This window comes from Nasonia vitripennis (assembly GCF_009193385.2).
Source record: "Nasonia vitripennis strain AsymCx chromosome 2 unlocalized genomic scaffold, Nvit_psr_1.1 chr2_random0007, whole genome shotgun sequence".
Taxonomy (NCBI): domain Eukaryota; kingdom Metazoa; phylum Arthropoda; class Insecta; order Hymenoptera; family Pteromalidae; genus Nasonia; species Nasonia vitripennis.
In genome coordinates this window covers 1,639,101-1,657,799 of record NW_022279614.1, presented here as the reverse complement: position 1 = coordinate 1,657,799, position 18,699 = coordinate 1,639,101, and the positions used below count along the sequence as shown (strand labels likewise).

The window sequence follows — 18,699 nt, the reverse complement described above, 5'->3', positions numbered from 1 at the left end:
ATCCTTTTTTTAAAGCCATGTGTTTGTGAATATGAAATGACAAAAATCGTTACGTTATCATTTTCTTTATGTAAAGAGCACTTACATAAGTTTGTTCAGTAGGAAAAGATAAATTAATATTAAACAATATACATTTCATAATTTATAATCAAATAGATGTTTTAAACAAACATTGCAATAAATTATATACTCTGAATAATGTATTATCTATGTTTATTATAATATCTAAATATATCTTATGAAAATTTATAGTTGTTTACAATTCCCGCAAGCCGTGCGTTTGCACACCCCCAAGCTGATGTAAAAATTTATCTTCTTCTTGATGTAATATTACACCCTCTTTAATTTAGGGCCGCACAAAGTTGTGAAATAACCAAAAAAAAACTGTAGAGGGTGACATATTTTTCATCGATTAATTCGATATAAATTTATATAGGGGTGCGGCCCTGAATTAAAGGGCATGTAATATTGATGCTAACGAAATAATCTTCGATTTTAACCCCCGAATTCACGAGAATTAATTACCGTCGAGTATAAATAAATATATTCAATACAATCAACATTCTATAAAAGTAATATGACTACTAGGATACAGGACCGATTTTAAAATTATAGAATAAAATGAAAATAAATTTAAAATATTAAAAAATGTTTTCAAACTCTTTTCATCGTTCCGCGTATGTTTGAGTACAATTTCCGCACCCTATATTGGAAAATAATGTTTAATACACATGCGAAATTTTCATGTCTAATATTTTAAAATCAGAATATTGCTCAAAATGCTCCAATGTATTTATTTTTAAATACGGTTTTACTATTAAAAAAATAATTTTTAATTATAACAAACTTTATATGAGTATTTTAGAAGTAAATCTAATAGAGCAATATACCTAATAGTAGAGATCTCATTTGAGATTTATCAATAAGGTTGACTATAGATAACTGAGGAGGATGTTACAATATTAAATTTTTACATCAGCTTGGGGGTGTGCAGACGCACGGCTCTCGGGAATTGTATACCAATATAAATTTTCATAAGATATATTTAGATATTATAATAAACATAGATAATACATTATTCAGAGACCAAAATACATTATTCAAAGTATACAGGGTGAGTAATTTTAATCTTTAATCTCAATTATCTCGTTGGCAAAGCATGCCAGCGAAAAAAGTTTCGGGTAAAAGTTTTAGGATTTTTCCCTGGCTATCTGCTGATGACCTTGACAATGTCATTGAGCATGACCTTCAAGGTCATTTGAAGGTCAAGTCGATTTTTTCAAATAGAAACCCCTACTTTTGGCACCAGAAATGGAAAGAGCGGGAAATTTGACGTTCGAATATGTGATTTTGGAAACAAATCATCTTTTGTGCGGAAATTACCTTTGACATCAGCCGAACCCAGGATGCACCATCGAGGAGGTTGTCAAAAGGATTTAGCATCCCATTTTTTGTTTTATTTTTTTTTATTTGTTTTTTTTTTGTTTTTTCCCTTTTTGTTATTTTTTTGGTATTTTTATGGAATGTTAACTGGAGTTAACAATTGATTAATTGTTCGAAATTACCGCCGTTTTTTTGGATGCAAAGATCAAGTCGAGCTCTGAATTGTCTTATGGTTCTAAGTAGAACATCTCGAGGGATTGCTGCACAAGCTGTACAAATGCGTTCGATCATATTATCTCGCGTTGTTGGCCGTTGAGCATAAACAACATTCTTAAGATATCCCCATAAGTAAAAATCGGGAGGGGTTAAATCAGGTGAACGAGGGGGCCAGGCAACTGGGCCACCTCGTCCAATCCACCTGCCATTGTAGCGGGTGTTTAAATAATCACGAACAATGCGTACATAATGTGGTGGTGCTCCATCTAATTGGATCCACATTCTTAGCCTTGTGGCTAGGTCTACATTTTCTAGTAATTCAGGTAAAATGTCTCGAAGTAATCTCAAAAAGTTTACCCCATTCACGTTCTCTTCAAAGAAATAAGGACCAATCAAATAGCCATTGATGATTCCACACCAGACCATAACACTCCAGCGGTGTTGATTGTCTATGGGCCTGAACCAATGAGGATTTTCATCTGACCAATAATGGCAATTATGTCTATTCAATTCTCCAGTGTTTCTGAATGTTGATTCATCTGAAAAAAGAAGGTGCCTGAAAAAGTCTTGATCTTGTTGAATCATTCGTATTGCCCATCGACAAAAACGTACTCGCAAAATCATATCATTTGGAGTTAACTGTTGTGTTAATGTTATGTGATAAGGATGATATCTTCTCGCTCTCAATATTCGGGATGCTGTTGATTGAGGTATACCTATTTCTCTTTCTATTTGTCGAGTACTAATGTGAGGATCAAGATGAATAATCGCTAGAATGGTAATAACACGAGGATCATTTTCGTCGTATTCATGATGATGGCGTTGACGAACAAAAGCTCCATTTCGAGCTCTCTGAGTTAAGGTTTGAATAGTAACATTACTTGGGTGTCTCCTATTGGGATAGCGTTCAGCATGAAGTCTGGCAGCTGCTGCATAATTATTTCGACTTTCTCCCAAAATCATGATCATATCACCGATTTCGTTGGGACCATAATCAGCCATGATCAAAATCAAAATAATTTGTTACAGACCAGTAAACAGGGAAACAGATTTTTTTCAATAATAATTATCGATTTACAAGAAGTAAAAAACACGATTAAGCTTTTCTGCACTAATTTGCTATCTACAGAACTGTTAAGAGTAGTTCAGTCTCAAAAATTGACACTAATACAAAATAATGGTATGACTTAACTACATCAAGAATTTTGAAAATTGACACTAATACAAAATAATGGAATGACTTTGAAAATTTTTGAAAACTGAAAAAATTACGAAAATTTTAGAAAATATTGAAAATTTCTGGAAATATTGAAAATTTTTTCATTTTTGAACGCATGTCACTCTCTTTTCATTTATGGGGCTAAAAGTAGGGGTTTCCATTTCAAAAAATCAACTTGACCTTGAAATGCCCTTGAAGATCCTGTTTAACGACAGGGTCAAGATGACCATTCGTCAGCCGGGGAGAAAACTGAAAACTTTTGTGGGTAACATTTTCTCCTTGAATGCATTCGAGTTCAGCTAACCAGTTGTACTGTTATCGGCATGACCAATGACCTTGACCATTGAATTCAAGTTCAAGGCAAGGTCATATTCAAACGTAAAATTTCCCGCTCTTTCCATTTCTGGTGCCAAAAGTAGGGGTTTCTATTTGAAAAAATCGACTTGACCTTCAAATGACCTTGAAGGTCACGCTCAATGACATTGTCAAGGTCATCATCAGATAGCCAGGGAAAAATCCTAAAACTTTTATCCGAAACTTTTTTCGCTGGCATGCTTTGCCAACGAGATAATTGAGATTAAAGATTAAAATGACTCACCCTGTATAATTTATTGCAATGTTTATTTAAAACGTCTATTTGATTATAAATTATGGTTTAGCTAAAGAAATTTATATTGTTTGATATTAATTAATCTTTTCCTACTGAACAAACTTATGTGAGTGCTCTTTACATAAAGAAAATGATAACGGAACGATTTTTGTCGTTTCATATTCACAAATACATGGCTTCAAAAAAAGGATCACCTCTGGAGAAATAATTATTTGCAGTATCCCTTCAATCAGGACCAAATTTGCAGATTATATTTTATGACGTGCATAAATACATACAGCATTCGTGTTTTATATTCACACAGAATTCATAGATAAAAATAGATCATATCGGCACCAAAAATTATTCGCAGCAAATCTTTAATCTGGACAGAGTCTGCAGATTGCATCTTGTGATATGCAAAAATACATACAGCATCTGTCATTTCATATTCACCAATACATATCTTAAAAAAAATATATCATATCTGCACGAAAAATTATTTGCAGCATCCTTACATGCCTTACATCTATACCAAATCGGCAGATTACATCATGTTATATGCATAAATACATAAAGCATCCGTCATTGCACATTAAAAAAGACGTACCTGTAAAAAAATATTATATATATATATATATATATATATATATATATATATATATATATATATAGACCCACACACACACACACGATCGTCATCGAAATACAACCGAGCGAGCGTCAGCAAGCAAGGCATCTACTACTAATCCAGTAATTATTGCAGGCGATTTTAACGCATGGGCCATAGAATAAGGCAGTTAAAAAACTAATCAAAGAGGATGGGTCCTCTTGGTAGTGTAATGTCCCACGTTTATATTATCAAATTATATCATGGTACATCATGCGAACCGGCAACCGTGTGAGCATGTAGAGAGTGCATACGGACCGCAGGTGCGTCCGAACATGACATTGCAACCACGCGCTGAAAATCAAACAGCCATTGACCTGCGAGTCAGCACTGGCCGCGCACAGTTGACTACAACATCAATATAAGCCTATCTTAGTAGTGGTAGATGCTGATTAGTCGCTAGAAGCCGCATATTTAAAATCACGACAATTGCGTGTATCAACACAGAAGCTATATAAGCTACGGGATCGAACCACGCATTGCCTTTTGTAGAATATCTCTTCGTGTAGCGTGAGTATCTGCTTTTCAGGTGTAGCAGCAGTGTAATTGCTGTCCGTGTTGTAGCACGCCAAATCCGTCCAAACACCTAGGGAGCGTGTCAAATCCGTCCCTTGACTAGGAACACTGGAGAGCCCTAGAAAGCTGTGTCAGAACGTCACGAAAGATCGAGCCTAAGGTCCGTTGAGTGAAATCTCCGGCGTTAGCAAGAGCAGTTGACCAACGCAAATTTATACTGCCACGTGAAAGCGTGTAGATAATAACGATCAGCATCTGCCACGAACGAGTGTTTAGAACCATCTTAAGTGCGCAGGACTATCATAGTTGTAAGTCCTTAATTACATAATACCTATAGCATAAATCTATCAAATGAGCAACGAAACTAATCCGTTAAGTTCATATAAGTTTTAAAACAAGTTAAAACCGCATAAACTATAACATCTGTGTCCGCTACAACTGTGCTTAAGTGCTTGGTCAATAAATAACAACATGGCAAATATTTTCAATTAGACGTCTTCTAAATTGTAATAAATATTTCTAATGAACCTAATAAACCCGAGTACTGCACTAAGATGGACAATCTTCAACAAGATAAGAGATACTAGGTGTTACGAACAGAGAGGAGACAGAGTCGAAAAGCTAAAAAAGTAGACGACGGGACTCGAACTCGCGGACCCGAAGCCAGAGGCCTGTGCTCTAACCACTGAGCTAACGTCTACGATACATTCGGACTCTATGCATCGTAGGCTCGGCGGACTCTTATTGCTGACTCGTTTCGCTGCTCGCGTTGCAGACGCGTATGTCTGTGACAATAGGACATCAGCAGTAAAAGCGGACAGACTAGTGTCCGCACGTGAGTAGAGCGGACTCAACACCGTCCGCAGATCCGAGCGCCCACACGCATCGTCGAACGTCCGCATAAGCACCAAGAACGGACAGACTACCGTCCGCACACGAAAGTGTCCGCGCAGGTCACTCAAATTAACTCGCGTACGTCGGATATACTACAATATCTAGTAACAATAAAAGCTTCGAGCTTATGCTAGTTTCCTAATAAATAAATAATTGTTTGTAGAACTCGCACAGCCCGTCCTTACAAAGTACGGTCTTTACAGTAGCATTTGGTCTCCTAGACCTGGTGTTAGTTAACCAGGGTAGCACTTAGACCTTCAGAAGAGGAGACTCGGGATCTATTGTAGCCCTGACCTTTGTTAGTAGCTGTCTACTTAGCTCACTTGACACGTGGACCCTGAGTAAACACTACACAAATAGCGATCACCAGGCCATAATAATGGAGAGAAGAATTTCAAGGCAGAGAATCAGCGCCTGTACAAGGACCAAAAGAGTCGGTTGAAAAACGAAGGATTATGATAAGGAGATATTTCTGATGGCATTGTAAGAAATCCAACTGCTAGAATCAGCAATCAGCAAGGCTGAACAGATGATGGAGAATATCAATCGAGCCTGTGACGCAGCCATACCAAAAACAGTGCACAACTGTCGACGACCACCAGTATACTGGTGGTAGGACAAGGAGATTGAGAGTGCACGTAGCGAGTGCCACTGGACCAGAAGACAAGAACAACTTTCGAGGAATAAGTACTATAAAACTAGAAGAGGCCAGGAAATAGTAGATGCCCGTGAAAAAGAAGTTAAGGACACTAAAAGGAGCCCAAAGGCCAAATTCGTGAAAACAAGCGACGATGCCTTAAGGAATTACAGGACGAGGCCGAACAAGACCCTTGAGGTCGACCGTATAAAGTAGTAATGACAAATATTAAACGAAGCTCCGTGCCCCCTCCAACATACCCGGAACTATTACACCTGGTAGTAACCACACTGTTTCCCAGGCAAATGGAAGAACCAAGTGTCATTGAAAAAGGTGTGAACAAAGAAGCTATTCCGCCGATCACGATTGAGGAACTTTTAGCCGCTTGCAGAAAAGTAGGAAACAACAAGGCTTCAGGGCTGGATGGCATCTAGAGGAGGGGATATTTCCTACAAACTGAAAGAAACAGCGACTCGTGCTCCTGTCAAAAAGAAAAAAGCCACTCCAGGAATCAACACCATACAGACCGCTCTACATGTAGTGATTGACACTGCCTGAGAAGCTATAGAGGGGAAAAGGTAGAAAGAAGGAAAAAAAAACACAAATTGAGAAAAATACACGAGGCACTCCAAAAGCAGGATGCGCCCTTTTATGTAAGAAGGATTATGTCCGACTACTTGAAGGACAGAATCTAATTATATGACACTGAGGAGGGTACCAGGACCTATAAAGTTACAGGAGGCGTGCCTCAAGGGTTAGTACTTGGCCAACCGACTTGGAATATCATGTACGATAGGGTACTAAGACTGGAATCACCCAAGATGAACCCAGGCCTAGAACTGGCCAGCCACAAAATCAAAGATATTATTATTTCTATAGTGATTACAGACTCTTATGCTCGTTGTTATTAAAAACTGTAGGAATAGAGTAATCTCTACAAGCAGTTTTCTTAATTTTCATTATTGTACCGACGTTTCAAAAGATTAAATCTTTCCTCTTCAGGGCATCGATAAAATACATGAAAAAAACTTCGTTGTCACATATCGACTACAAGCACAGTTGTCCAGGGTATTATAATATAATATATAATATATAAACATAATATAAAATAATATATATATATATATAAACATCTCTGTGCGACAGTCTCTTTAATACGACAATAAAGAAAATTAAGAAAACTGCTCGTAGAGATTACTCTATTCGTACAGTTTATTATTATTTCTACTAAAAAGAAGACGAGACGAAGAATAACACTGACGATGGGCCAACATGAGATTGTATCATCTTGATGTATTAAGTGATAAAGCAGAAGAAAAGACGCTACTTTATTAACGTTGATGCCAAATGTAGGAGGACCAACACAGAAACCATGGTTACTTCTAGCTAGTGTAATAACATCAATTCTTTTGCACGGGGCCCCAATATGGGCGGATGACTTGTTGGTGAAAAGTTATGCATGAAAGATATTAGCAAATTACAGGAAAAGTGCACTTAGGGTCGCATCAGCTTACCGTACGGTATCGGGCGAGGAGGTCAGCATCATAGCGCAGGCATGCCGCCTATTGACCTTTTAGCAATGGAGAGGAAGGACATATTAAAGGCGAAAGATGGATTAGCGACAACACGCAAAATGAAATTTGCCAGTCAAATAAGGTTTTTTCGCTGCAGAGAGTAGAAAAATAGACGCTAATTTGACTGGCCTATATACCAAGAATAGAGGGCTGGATGCAAAGAGGACACGGAGAGGTCAATTGCCACGTCACACAGTTTTGGACGGGCACGGATGCTTTCGGGCGCATCTACATAGATTTAAAATAGAGAATTGTTCAAACTGGCCAGTCTGCTTGGACGCTACCGAAGATGCGGAGTATGTCTTATGTGGCTGTTCGCGATACCAAATAGAGCCAGAAGAACTCGAGTATCATCTTCAGACAAGGGTGACGCCTGAGTGAATGATGAAAGCTATGTTGACGTCAGAGGATAGTTAGTACGCAGTAAACAACTACGTGAGGGCCATTCTTGAGAAGGTCAAAAATGACGAAGAGAAAAGAAGAGTAAGACGAGGCAAAACAGCCGAGTAAAACTGTTCCTAGAGAAAGGTCACTAAGTCGTAGATACGAAACGCTCCTCGAACCGATGCAAAGGAACGTAGATAACTGAATTGAACTTAGACTCCCTCTCCTGATGCAGAGAAATGTGGGTGTCGGGTTTGAGTCTGTCCATAGGATGAGCGGTCGATGCTGCACGAAGTAGACAACTGGACGATTCAGAATGAATGAATGAAGAAGACATGTTTGATCCTGAAATGCTAATCATCTTGAAGGATGGGGAATGTATGGAAATGTCATACTCTCAAGGAGAAGCCAACTAGACTAATTAACGGGCCCCACGGAAGTATTGTCTAACGATAGTGTCTGTGGGGATCCGGAGTCAGAGGGCCACTTGCGCAGAGATTTCTCTGCCTACGCCACATAAAAAAATACACACATCTTCATGTTTTTCTCACCTAAAACAAAGACACTGGGGAAAATCCTTGTAAGTCACTTTTAAATACGTAGTTTACCATACCTTTGCCGTAATCTATCTCAGGTGCACGTGACTCGCACAGCTTTGTCGCTACTTGCTACTGGCCAAACCAACCCAAGCGCACTCGAAGGTCTCTGAATCGCACGATTTATAATCAATGTTGTTCAATATTACTTAAAAGGCTAAAAACATTTATAAAAAAAAAATGTTCGCTACTGCAGTTCGCTTTCTTTGACGCATTACGCATAAAAGTAATTTCTATATGCAGATATTTATTTTTATCTTTGAACTCTTTTGGTAATATTCTACTTAAAACGAATATAATTAATAAAAAGTAAACTTTATGTGATTAAAATAATAATAGGCAATTTTCATTAGTCTTTTATTAACTTCTCAAAAATTCAAGTCATAAAATTAATTAACGTTACAACCAATTATCATCTGAATATCAACAAATTTAGATGTTATTATTTATTTTTATTCAAAATAAAACTACCAAAAAAGTTCAACGACAAAAATTATTTGCATATATGAATTGCTTTCATACGTTATGCGTCAATGAGAGCAAATAACTCAGTTGGTAGAGCAATAAACTGTCACGCCAGAGTTCTGGGTTCAAATCCCGATCGAAGAAATTCATTCAGGATATTCATAATATTGTAATACGCGGATTTATACTCGGTTACGGAGAGCAGAATTTTGTTCTGCATAAACACTGCGATATATAATTTAAGTAGTTAAAATAATGAATCTTAAGTTAATAAAACAAACTAAATAAAAAAATAACGAAGTGCTGGTGCTTCATTACCTGCTCTAATATTCCTGACAAAGTAGACGAGGAAATTCAGCGATAAAAACTTACAACATTTATAATATAAATGCACGAAGTTTTCCTGCTTGTACGAAACAAGCAGGTAGCGACCGTAGAAGGATACAACCAACTTCGGAGATCACGAAGTAACATCGTACCTCGCACGGAAAATAACAGTCATATTGAAAACCTTCTCAATTTTAATTTAATAGAACTTTTCTAAGATAGCGGCATGGCGTAGAGTAAGCGAACATAAACAAAAACGTGAACAAAGGGCTTATACATGCAAACTATTGACGAGCGAAAAGTATATAAGCCCAGCGCGCGGCCGTATCTGTCATAAGACTCGCTTGATAGCTTAACTGGACAATTCACCGGACTGGTGGGTTGATGTACTACAGGGGCCCTAGCACATGTGCGATGAGCATAGCGCTCTTTACAAGTGTGTAGGCCATCCTCTTCCTATTGTACTGAATGTCAGCTTCTTACTTCGTGAAACAGATTCAAAAAATGTTTTATTATTCATAATTAATATGTTTTAATTCTCAGTTTCCACCTTCACCTCTACATGGTGTAAGTAATTTCTTGGAGCTTTCGCCTCTGAGTCATATACCGAAGCCCTCCACCATGGCAAGTTGCATCGGAATCATACCGTTGTGCTTCTGACTTGTGGGTTGTGCAGCGTTAGCCTGAGGATCTACAATTAGAAAAAATGTATCCCTCCACTTGTCGTGACGATCTCAGCATCGACTCTTCTCGGGCCAAGCCTTGCATCGGTGATTCGTGAAGAGTTAGGGACATCAATATAGGTTTACCTTCCCTTAGTGCGGGTGACCCTAGATTTGATACAAATCTCAGTGCATCCACCCTGCTCCACCACGTTTCGAGTCTAGACACGAACAGAGTTTCGTATTTAGAAGTGCGGATTCACCTGGTTCGTTTCAGTTCTAAACGATTTGTATTCAATTATCTTATTAACATAAAAAAATGTATAAAAATACTAGCCCTATTAGGCATTTATATCATTATTTAAATACAGAGCGCAAATTTCTGCTGAGATTTCTTACCATAACTTCCTTAAGATCCTTAGTTTGCAAGTGATGAAGTGGTTCTAAAAAGTTTTGCTTTATGTTGTCATCTAAAGAATATTTTACATCAGCCATTTGTTTCATAGAATCACCCATTTCAACCATGGCTTGTCCTGTAAAAAAAAAAATATTTGTAATTTTGACAAAAACAGCAAATTAGAAACAAATTAATAACTTCTATAACAGGAATAATAATAGACAAGTAACGTTAGGATATGCCTTATGGATACTTTTTAGTCGTTTTTGCCATCGCTCTAGCAAAAGAATATTTTCCAGAATTAAATCTCTGTAACACGTTATAGTCGACAAAGCACATAATTAAATATAACAATAAACTTACGTAATGAACCATATATATATATTTTCAAATGTGGGCACAATTTGTTCGATTTTTGCGTGTATTTTGGAATAAAAGTTTTGGTATTACACGATTATCTCTGAGAGACTTTAGTTGATCGGGCTAAAAAGGCTATAGCCGGGTTACTAGGGTGAAATGGCCCCCTTGGAAAATGTATATATGTTATATACCATTCGATGGGGGATAAAAAAAAACTCCCATAGCCAAATTTTTAGCTCTCTGCCTAGTGCGCATGCGCAGTAACGTCGATAAACGTGTTTTTTTGATTTTATTTTTTTCTGAAGTCCCTATAGGATAAAAATTTTTTTAAAAATTCACATTGGTGTATTTTTATGTCATGAATAACTGCAATTTTTTTGGGATTACATAACCTCAAATATCGGATATAAAAAAATTATTAAAGTTTTCAATCGATATTTTGACCCCCTTGTTTTTGAGGTGCAACTTTTTAAGTAGACTTTTTTTGTGTACTTTTTCCCGTTCTTTACGATGGCACTAACGTTTTTTCCTTAAAAATGGTGGCACAACTCGATTTGAGCCAAAAACTGATTTTTTTGCCATTTTTTCACGTTTTTAGCTGGTTATGTTACAATTTAGTTACTAAAGTGACTCCTTTTGAGTAGTTTTGCATATCTTCCCATGAAAACATAATCAAATGAAATATTTTGTTCGCTCCAAGCCGTATTTTTTATATTATCTTACGTTTTCAATGATGGTCTTATCAGAATTTGAGGTAATAAAGGGTTTCTCTCTATATATAAAAAGAATATCGCCGCTGTCAGTGTCTGCTTTTCTCTTTAACCTAAAAATGCCCTCATTTGAGTGATTTAACGCCGAAAAAGGCCATTTTTGGTACCATGTAACCCAAAACTAACCTAAAAATGTCATAATGCAAGGGTTTTCACGCAAAAAAGCCTGTTTTTAGCTAAACATAGCCTTGAAATCGATCGTTTGAGGGTACTTTTGGCGTCTTGTGGTCTTAAAAAGGCCATATTTGGCTTATCTGCCTCTACTTAATTGATTATTCAAAATCTATTGACAGTAATAATTATCAGGTAAAAAGGAATTGAAGTTAAGTATGTTCAATTCGTACAAAGTATAATTTATTATCTTCATAGGCTATTTAAAATAAATTATGGAACGTATACAAGTAGCTTTTTAAAAATAACGAATGTTCACAATAGAAAAAATGATTCACTCATCATTGTCACTATCTTCATCAATACACACTTCAATTTGATCATTAAGAAACATTTTAGACAGAATTTCAGCTGGTCGTATGATTTTTGATAAATATCTTCCATGTGAAAGATAATAGATTATGGCAGCAATATGCGCACAACATCCTATAGTACGGTTACCGTTAGCACAATCACAACAGTGTCTTAAGATGCTAGAATAACCAATACCATTTGGTTTATACTCAACTAAACATTTGTATTGTTTTCTGTTAATATGCCTGGATTGAACTTCAAGTTTGAGAATATTGTTAGTCTCTTTTGAATATCCAATCTTCAAATTATTATCTGCGTCAAGCATTTCCGCTAAGTAAGATATTGTCTGTTTAAGCTGATATGTTCCTGTAAACAGAATTTTCAAATCTTTTATTGTTAATTCAGGAAAGTCTGGTAAATCATCCGAAGTTATTATTTTAAATGGTAGTTTCCGACGACTCCATCTTTTGTCTGCTACTAAAACTGCTAATGTATTTTCAACATATTTTCTAGATTGCATAGCACTAAATATTTCATCTTGCATGTCTTCATCAGAATCTAGGCGTTTGCCAAACAAGTTATTTAAGTAGCAAGAAATTTTACAATAAGATCCAGTATTTTTCACCATTGTATTATCAAGTTTGTGATCTAATAACCTATATTTTTTCTTTTGAACTCCATGCACTGCTTCAACAACCCATCGCAGTTTTGTCGTGAATCTTGTTTCATTTGATTGTTGCGTAGAAAGTTGAGATTTTGAACCTTTGAGTGCAGGCATCAAAACAATATAACCCATATTTTCTAATTTTTGTTTAATGTCCCTGAAACCTCTATCCAGTATAAAAATGTCCCCTTGGCGAAGAAGTTTCTGTAAAATATTCTGTTTCTCTTCCAATATTTCAATCAGTATTTTAGCATCATTTTTATTTGCAAGATATGGACCTAACTGGTCAACAACATAACCATTAGTAGTACATATAGTAAATGGTTTAGTCAGAGGAACTTTTTTTTGGCCTGAATAAGATTTTCTTTGGTACTCGTTATTAGAGCTTTTTTCATGCCTTATATAAGTACCATCAGCAATCAAAATAAGTTGTTTACCAGGATGTAATTTCTTTGCCATATTAGAAGTTTGATTTTCAATCAATTCATTTCTGTCTACATTTTCTAATCCAAAGTGTTTTGGTAGTAAATCTTTTTCGAAAGATAATAATACTGATTGACAAAAACGAGATACTTGTTGTTCGCTTTCAATGTCAAATATTGTAGAGATGAGCGAGTTAGAATTCCCAGAGCGCATTTTGAATAAAAATACGACAATGGCTTGTATCGCTGTCCTTACACAGGAATTCTTCAGAGAAGTGAGTTGATCTTTAAGATAATTAATATTTTCCCACGTTAATCCCGTAAAAACTTTCAATTTTTTTTCAGGCATGGAAAATTCAGCTACTGTATCTAATAAAGTTTCGTCTGCTTTCATTGATAATTGACTCAAAAATTGTAGTAATTCATCAATATATACCGTACTTGTAGTGGAAAAAATATTAATTTTATTTAGTTCATCTTCATAAAATCTTTTTTTAATTAAATGTGTGCAACAGCATCTATTGCCATGTGGAATAAAAACATTCATTTTACTATAAACTTGAATTCGGGCCTCTAAAGGAACTAATATATTATTAGTCTGTTTTTGGTACCCACAAACAAAGCAATATTTATGTGTCGCAATCGTCCTTTGAATAAGTAATTCCGTGGTTGCTCGTACTTTTTGTTCCTTTATTGTGTATACAGATGATTGTGTACTTTCCTGAGATGATGAAGTGACAGTTAGCTGAGAAAATGATTCAGAAACATTTGAATCTTGAGACGAAGCAGTTGCTGGAACATTAACCTTTTTAGGTTTAGAGCTTGATATGTATTTGGCTAATCGCTTTCTACATGAATCACAAATTACATCATGGATGTAAATATCTTTATTTGATAATTGTTTAGCATATTCGATTTCAACTTCAGATTCGATTTCCTTTTCTCGACCAATTGATTTTCTAATATAAATATTACACATGGCACATCTTCGATCATCGCGTTTCCTGATGTTATCTGACTCTTCATTACTATTAGATGCCATATTTATTTAACCATTAGACAAGAAGATCACTTCTGAAATAATAAAATATAAATATTTTACAATACATTTAAAAATGCTGTTAGTTAGTTTTTAAAAATCTAAAAAAATTGTTTGCCTTTTTTTAAATTAAAAACTAGAATGAATAATAAATATTACAAAAATATTATAATCTAAGTTCTTGTATAATCCAGTTTTCTCAGTAGCTTTACATGAAAAGTAAAAAAATAATATTGCCTAGTAAAAGTGAAATAAGTTGTATTTCATTTATAAGTTTTTTAAACAAATAATTTTTTTTTGTCATAAAAACTGTATTGAAGTGCTTGCACCTAGTGATTTTATAAAATCAACAAACCTATGAAATTATTATATTCAATTTGTTTTTTTGTAAAAATATGTTCTTGTATCTAGACATGAATAATAGTGTATTTTAAAATAAATAAATAATGTTGTTTTTAATGATGTTTCATATACGTATGTGTTTAAAGCATAGGTTAGCTTGTGTTTACTTTATTCATTTTACATTTTTTTAACTTAAAAGTTAATTGACAATTAATAAGTTCGCATCCTATTAGTTCTATTTTTCATTTTTATTATTTCTCATGTATTGTTTTTATGTAAAACCAAATATTTTTTCTCATCTCATAATAATTAACTATAGTAAAAATCACATCATATATAGTCATATGCAGATATTTATGTGCATTTTTTATTAATTTGACAGTATTTTATACATAAACAAATTAATTATTGTTCAAGACTTTCTATATTTTATCAATTTAATCATACTTGTATAATTAATATACCGCATTACATCAAAACATGCAACTCATCAATCGTCAAATCCGTTTCTAGCAAAAGTTTATTGTCATATTTTATTCAAATGTTTTTCCTTCTTAATTTTATTTAGTTAATAGTTTCAACAACTTTATGTTTAACTAATTTCTCATTTTACTTTATGTGATTAGCCTAAATTGGTTAAGTTAAATAGATAAAGACTCGTTCCCCTTACATGCATTGTACGTATATCTATATCTATAGGATTGAAAATTCATTTTTATTAATTACTTTTTTGTTAGCTTATTGATTTAAAATCTGATTGCTATTTTTGTTTTAGGATAAGATCGGATCTTTATGCGAGTACTAAAACAGTTTATAATTTAATGTTGGTTTAAACTTTTGATTTTATGCAAGAATTTAATAACGTACACAACATGTTTTTCTTATTTAGCGTATAAAAAGGTCTAATAATTATCTGTTATTATTATTACATTATTATATTATTATATTATATTATTATATTATTATATCATATTATTATATTATTATATCATATTATTATATTACTATATTATCTGTCATTATTTTTGATACAATTACTCTTAATACTACAGAAATTATAATAAAAATTTTATTTTTCTACCCATTAATAAGTCTTACTCTGCATATACCGGTAAAATACAAGTGTATTTATTATAAATACATGGGAGATTTTTTATTTATCAGTAGGTTGGTTACAGTATTTTTTTCAAAACTCAAAGTGTCGGCATAAAAATAACATTTTAGATATTAATAATAGGTTTTGATTTTAAAGAAGTTATTTAACAAAATATTAATTTATTGTGTAATATGTATTAGAAATACATATAACCCTAATATCAAAGCATATAATCTGTGATGTCAAAACTTTTGAAAAACTTTGTTAAATCTTCATTTTTTTAAAAGATATGTAAAATATATAGTACTCACTTTAAATATACAAGATTGTTAGTTTTGAAGTAAACAGCAGAAAGATTTAAAGTAGCCGCGTCAGCCTTCGGTTCCAACTAACTCCAATGTATTTGAAAATAAATACTTAACTACTTTATTATTTTTTCTAGTATTGCTATCAATTATCAGTCAAAAGCCGAAATAGTAAAAAGAAAAATCGAAACAATTTTTATTTGCTAGATTTTAATTTACTTTAAAAGTTATAAACTTATACTAACAGCGTTTTCACCATTCACTTGTATTAGTATATTATGGAGAAAGTACAATTGAGTCCGTCGTCCCGTACCGACCTCGGGACATACCGTCTGAAATAAGCTGTTTTTACGGGATTGGCTAATTCTGTACCGTCGATTGGGTTATCGAACAGAATTAGCCAATAATATAAAAGTGACTTATTTCAGACGGTATGTCCCGGGGTCGGTACGGGACAGGACGGGACGTATTGTACTTTCTCCCTTATATAGACAATTGTAAGAAAAAAAAAAATTAGTTTTGAAAAAAACAATGTTGGCCATTGGTTTGCGCATCGTTTAATTAATTAAGAAATCAAAATACTTTATTTGTTTATGCTCCTGATAATTCTTAATTTTATGATTGACCATTCACTACGCAGATCGTCTGCATTGCAGCCGCCGCGTCAACCGCGCGGCCAAGCATAACCTTTTATTATAAATAAAAATAAACAATAAACAAAAAAGTGCGACAGAGACAATACTTTCGACCAATCACAGAACGTTTAAAAAGAACATAACATTAGCCATCAGTTTTATAATAAGGTGATATCACAATTCTGATAAGACCATCATTGAAAACGTAAGATAATATAAAAAATACGGCTTGGAGCGAACAAAATATTTCATTTGATTATGTTTTCATGGGAAGATATGCAAAACTACTCAAAAGGAGTCACTTTAGTAACTAAATTGTAACATAACCAGCTAAAAACGTGAAAAAATGGCAAAAAAATCAGTTTTTGGCTCAAATCGAGTTGTGCCACCATTTTTAAGGAAAAAACGTTAGTGCCATCGTAAAGAACGGGAAAAAGTACACAAAAAAAGTCTACTTAAAAAGTTGCACCTCAAAAACAAGGGGGTCAAAATATCGATTGAAAACTTTAATAATTTTTTTATATCCGATATTTGAGGTTATGTAATCCCAAAAAAATTGCAGTTATTCATGACATAAAAATACACCAATGTGAATTTTTAAAAAAATTTTTATCCTATAGGGACTTCAGAAAAAAATAAAATCAAAAAAACACGTTTATCGACGTTACTGCGCATGCGCACTAGGCAGAGAGCTAAAAATTTGGCTATGGGAGTTTTTTTTTATCCCCCATCGAATGGTATATAACATATATACATTTTCCAAGGGGGCCATTTCACCATAGTAACCCGGCTATAGCCTTTGTATGCAAACTCTCCTTCACCACCAAATATCTTGTTTTCAGCTTTATCCCGTACATGTACGCAGAATGCAGTCACTTCGAAAAATTGCCGAAATCGTTTTTATGGCTCTAAGTCAAATCCTAAGCATGCTACAAAAAAAGTTAAATAAAGAAGTTATAGATCTCCGAAAAATACATTTTTTTTCTATCGACATAAAATTATGAAAATGCTTATAACTCGGGTTAACAACCCAAAATTCTTTTTCTACAACAAAAAATGAATTATTTACTATAAAATTTTGCGGCTGTGCGTTTTACATAAAACTGTTAGGTGTATAAGTTGTAGATATTATTAAAACACAACTTTCTAACGTGACAAATATTTTTTGAAACTTTTTAACGAAGCATAAATCATTAAAAATGGTTTTTCAAGTAGACAACTAAAACAAACGTTAGGTAGTGAGTGCAAAGCGCGAGCGTTAGAGGTCCTGCCTTATACGCTTCGCGTTTTGCATGCCCTGCATTGCGAAGCGATACAAGGCGGCAAGCTACCGCGGCCGTAATGCCGCACGCGCCGCGCTAGTTCACTATGTTACCGAAACTTAGACAACTTCTTAAATGTCAAAAACGTGTTGTTAAAAATGGCGCCTGAACGTATAAAATTTTGCGAAATTAAGAAAATTGCTTCAATATCAGATTCTCAATGTTATTTCGTAGCATAATAATAAAAAATAATTTATTTCGAATCTTGTGTGGCCTATCTTAATAAGCAGGGGCAATATTATGCCATAAAATCAAATCTCAAAATAGCGGCTGTTTTAAATTAACTAGAAATGCGTATACTACTAGTTTTATTACAGACATATACGGTTTGACATATCAGAATAATCTCATGAAAAAAGATACATATGCTTATGTATTTTTTCCAGCTATATGCGGTAATGTTATTATTAGTACCTGACTCCCAAAATAATTTTCAGCGCGATTCCTTCATTTGGCTTCGAGTTCTAGCTGGTCAAAGTTTAGGTTTTAAGCAATTTTTGCATTTTTTGCCTATTTTCAATGAATTGTAGCTCTTAAGGGATGCAATTTTAACTAAAACTTCCCTGATACTTTTTTTTGATGAAATTTTCTGAATTTTTTAAGAAAAATATTCTCAAGTCCTATATGTATGTTAAGGCTACCTTATTTACAATTTAAACCTTAAAATCTAAAAATCTAAATGTTCGACCCGGTCTCCGACCATCTCAATACAGTAAAAAGATACCTTTTCATATTCAAACGAGAAAAACT

The 18,699-nt window shown here is 34.2% G+C and overlaps 1 protein-coding gene across 15 annotated transcripts in view; it reads right to left on the bottom strand.

Annotated features, from left to right (window-relative positions):
- LOC103316186 (endophilin-A) overlaps positions 1-18,699 on the bottom strand; it is a 541,748-nt gene that overhangs the window by 199,907 nt on the left and 323,142 nt on the right. For all 15 annotated transcript variants that reach the window (XM_031925198.1, XM_032601554.1, XM_032601552.1 and 12 more), the window contains one exon: positions 10,532-10,665. In XM_031925198.1, the coding sequence (XP_031781058.1) occupies positions 10,532-10,665 (134 nt within the window). The remainder of the gene's footprint in view (positions 1-10,531; positions 10,666-18,699) is intronic.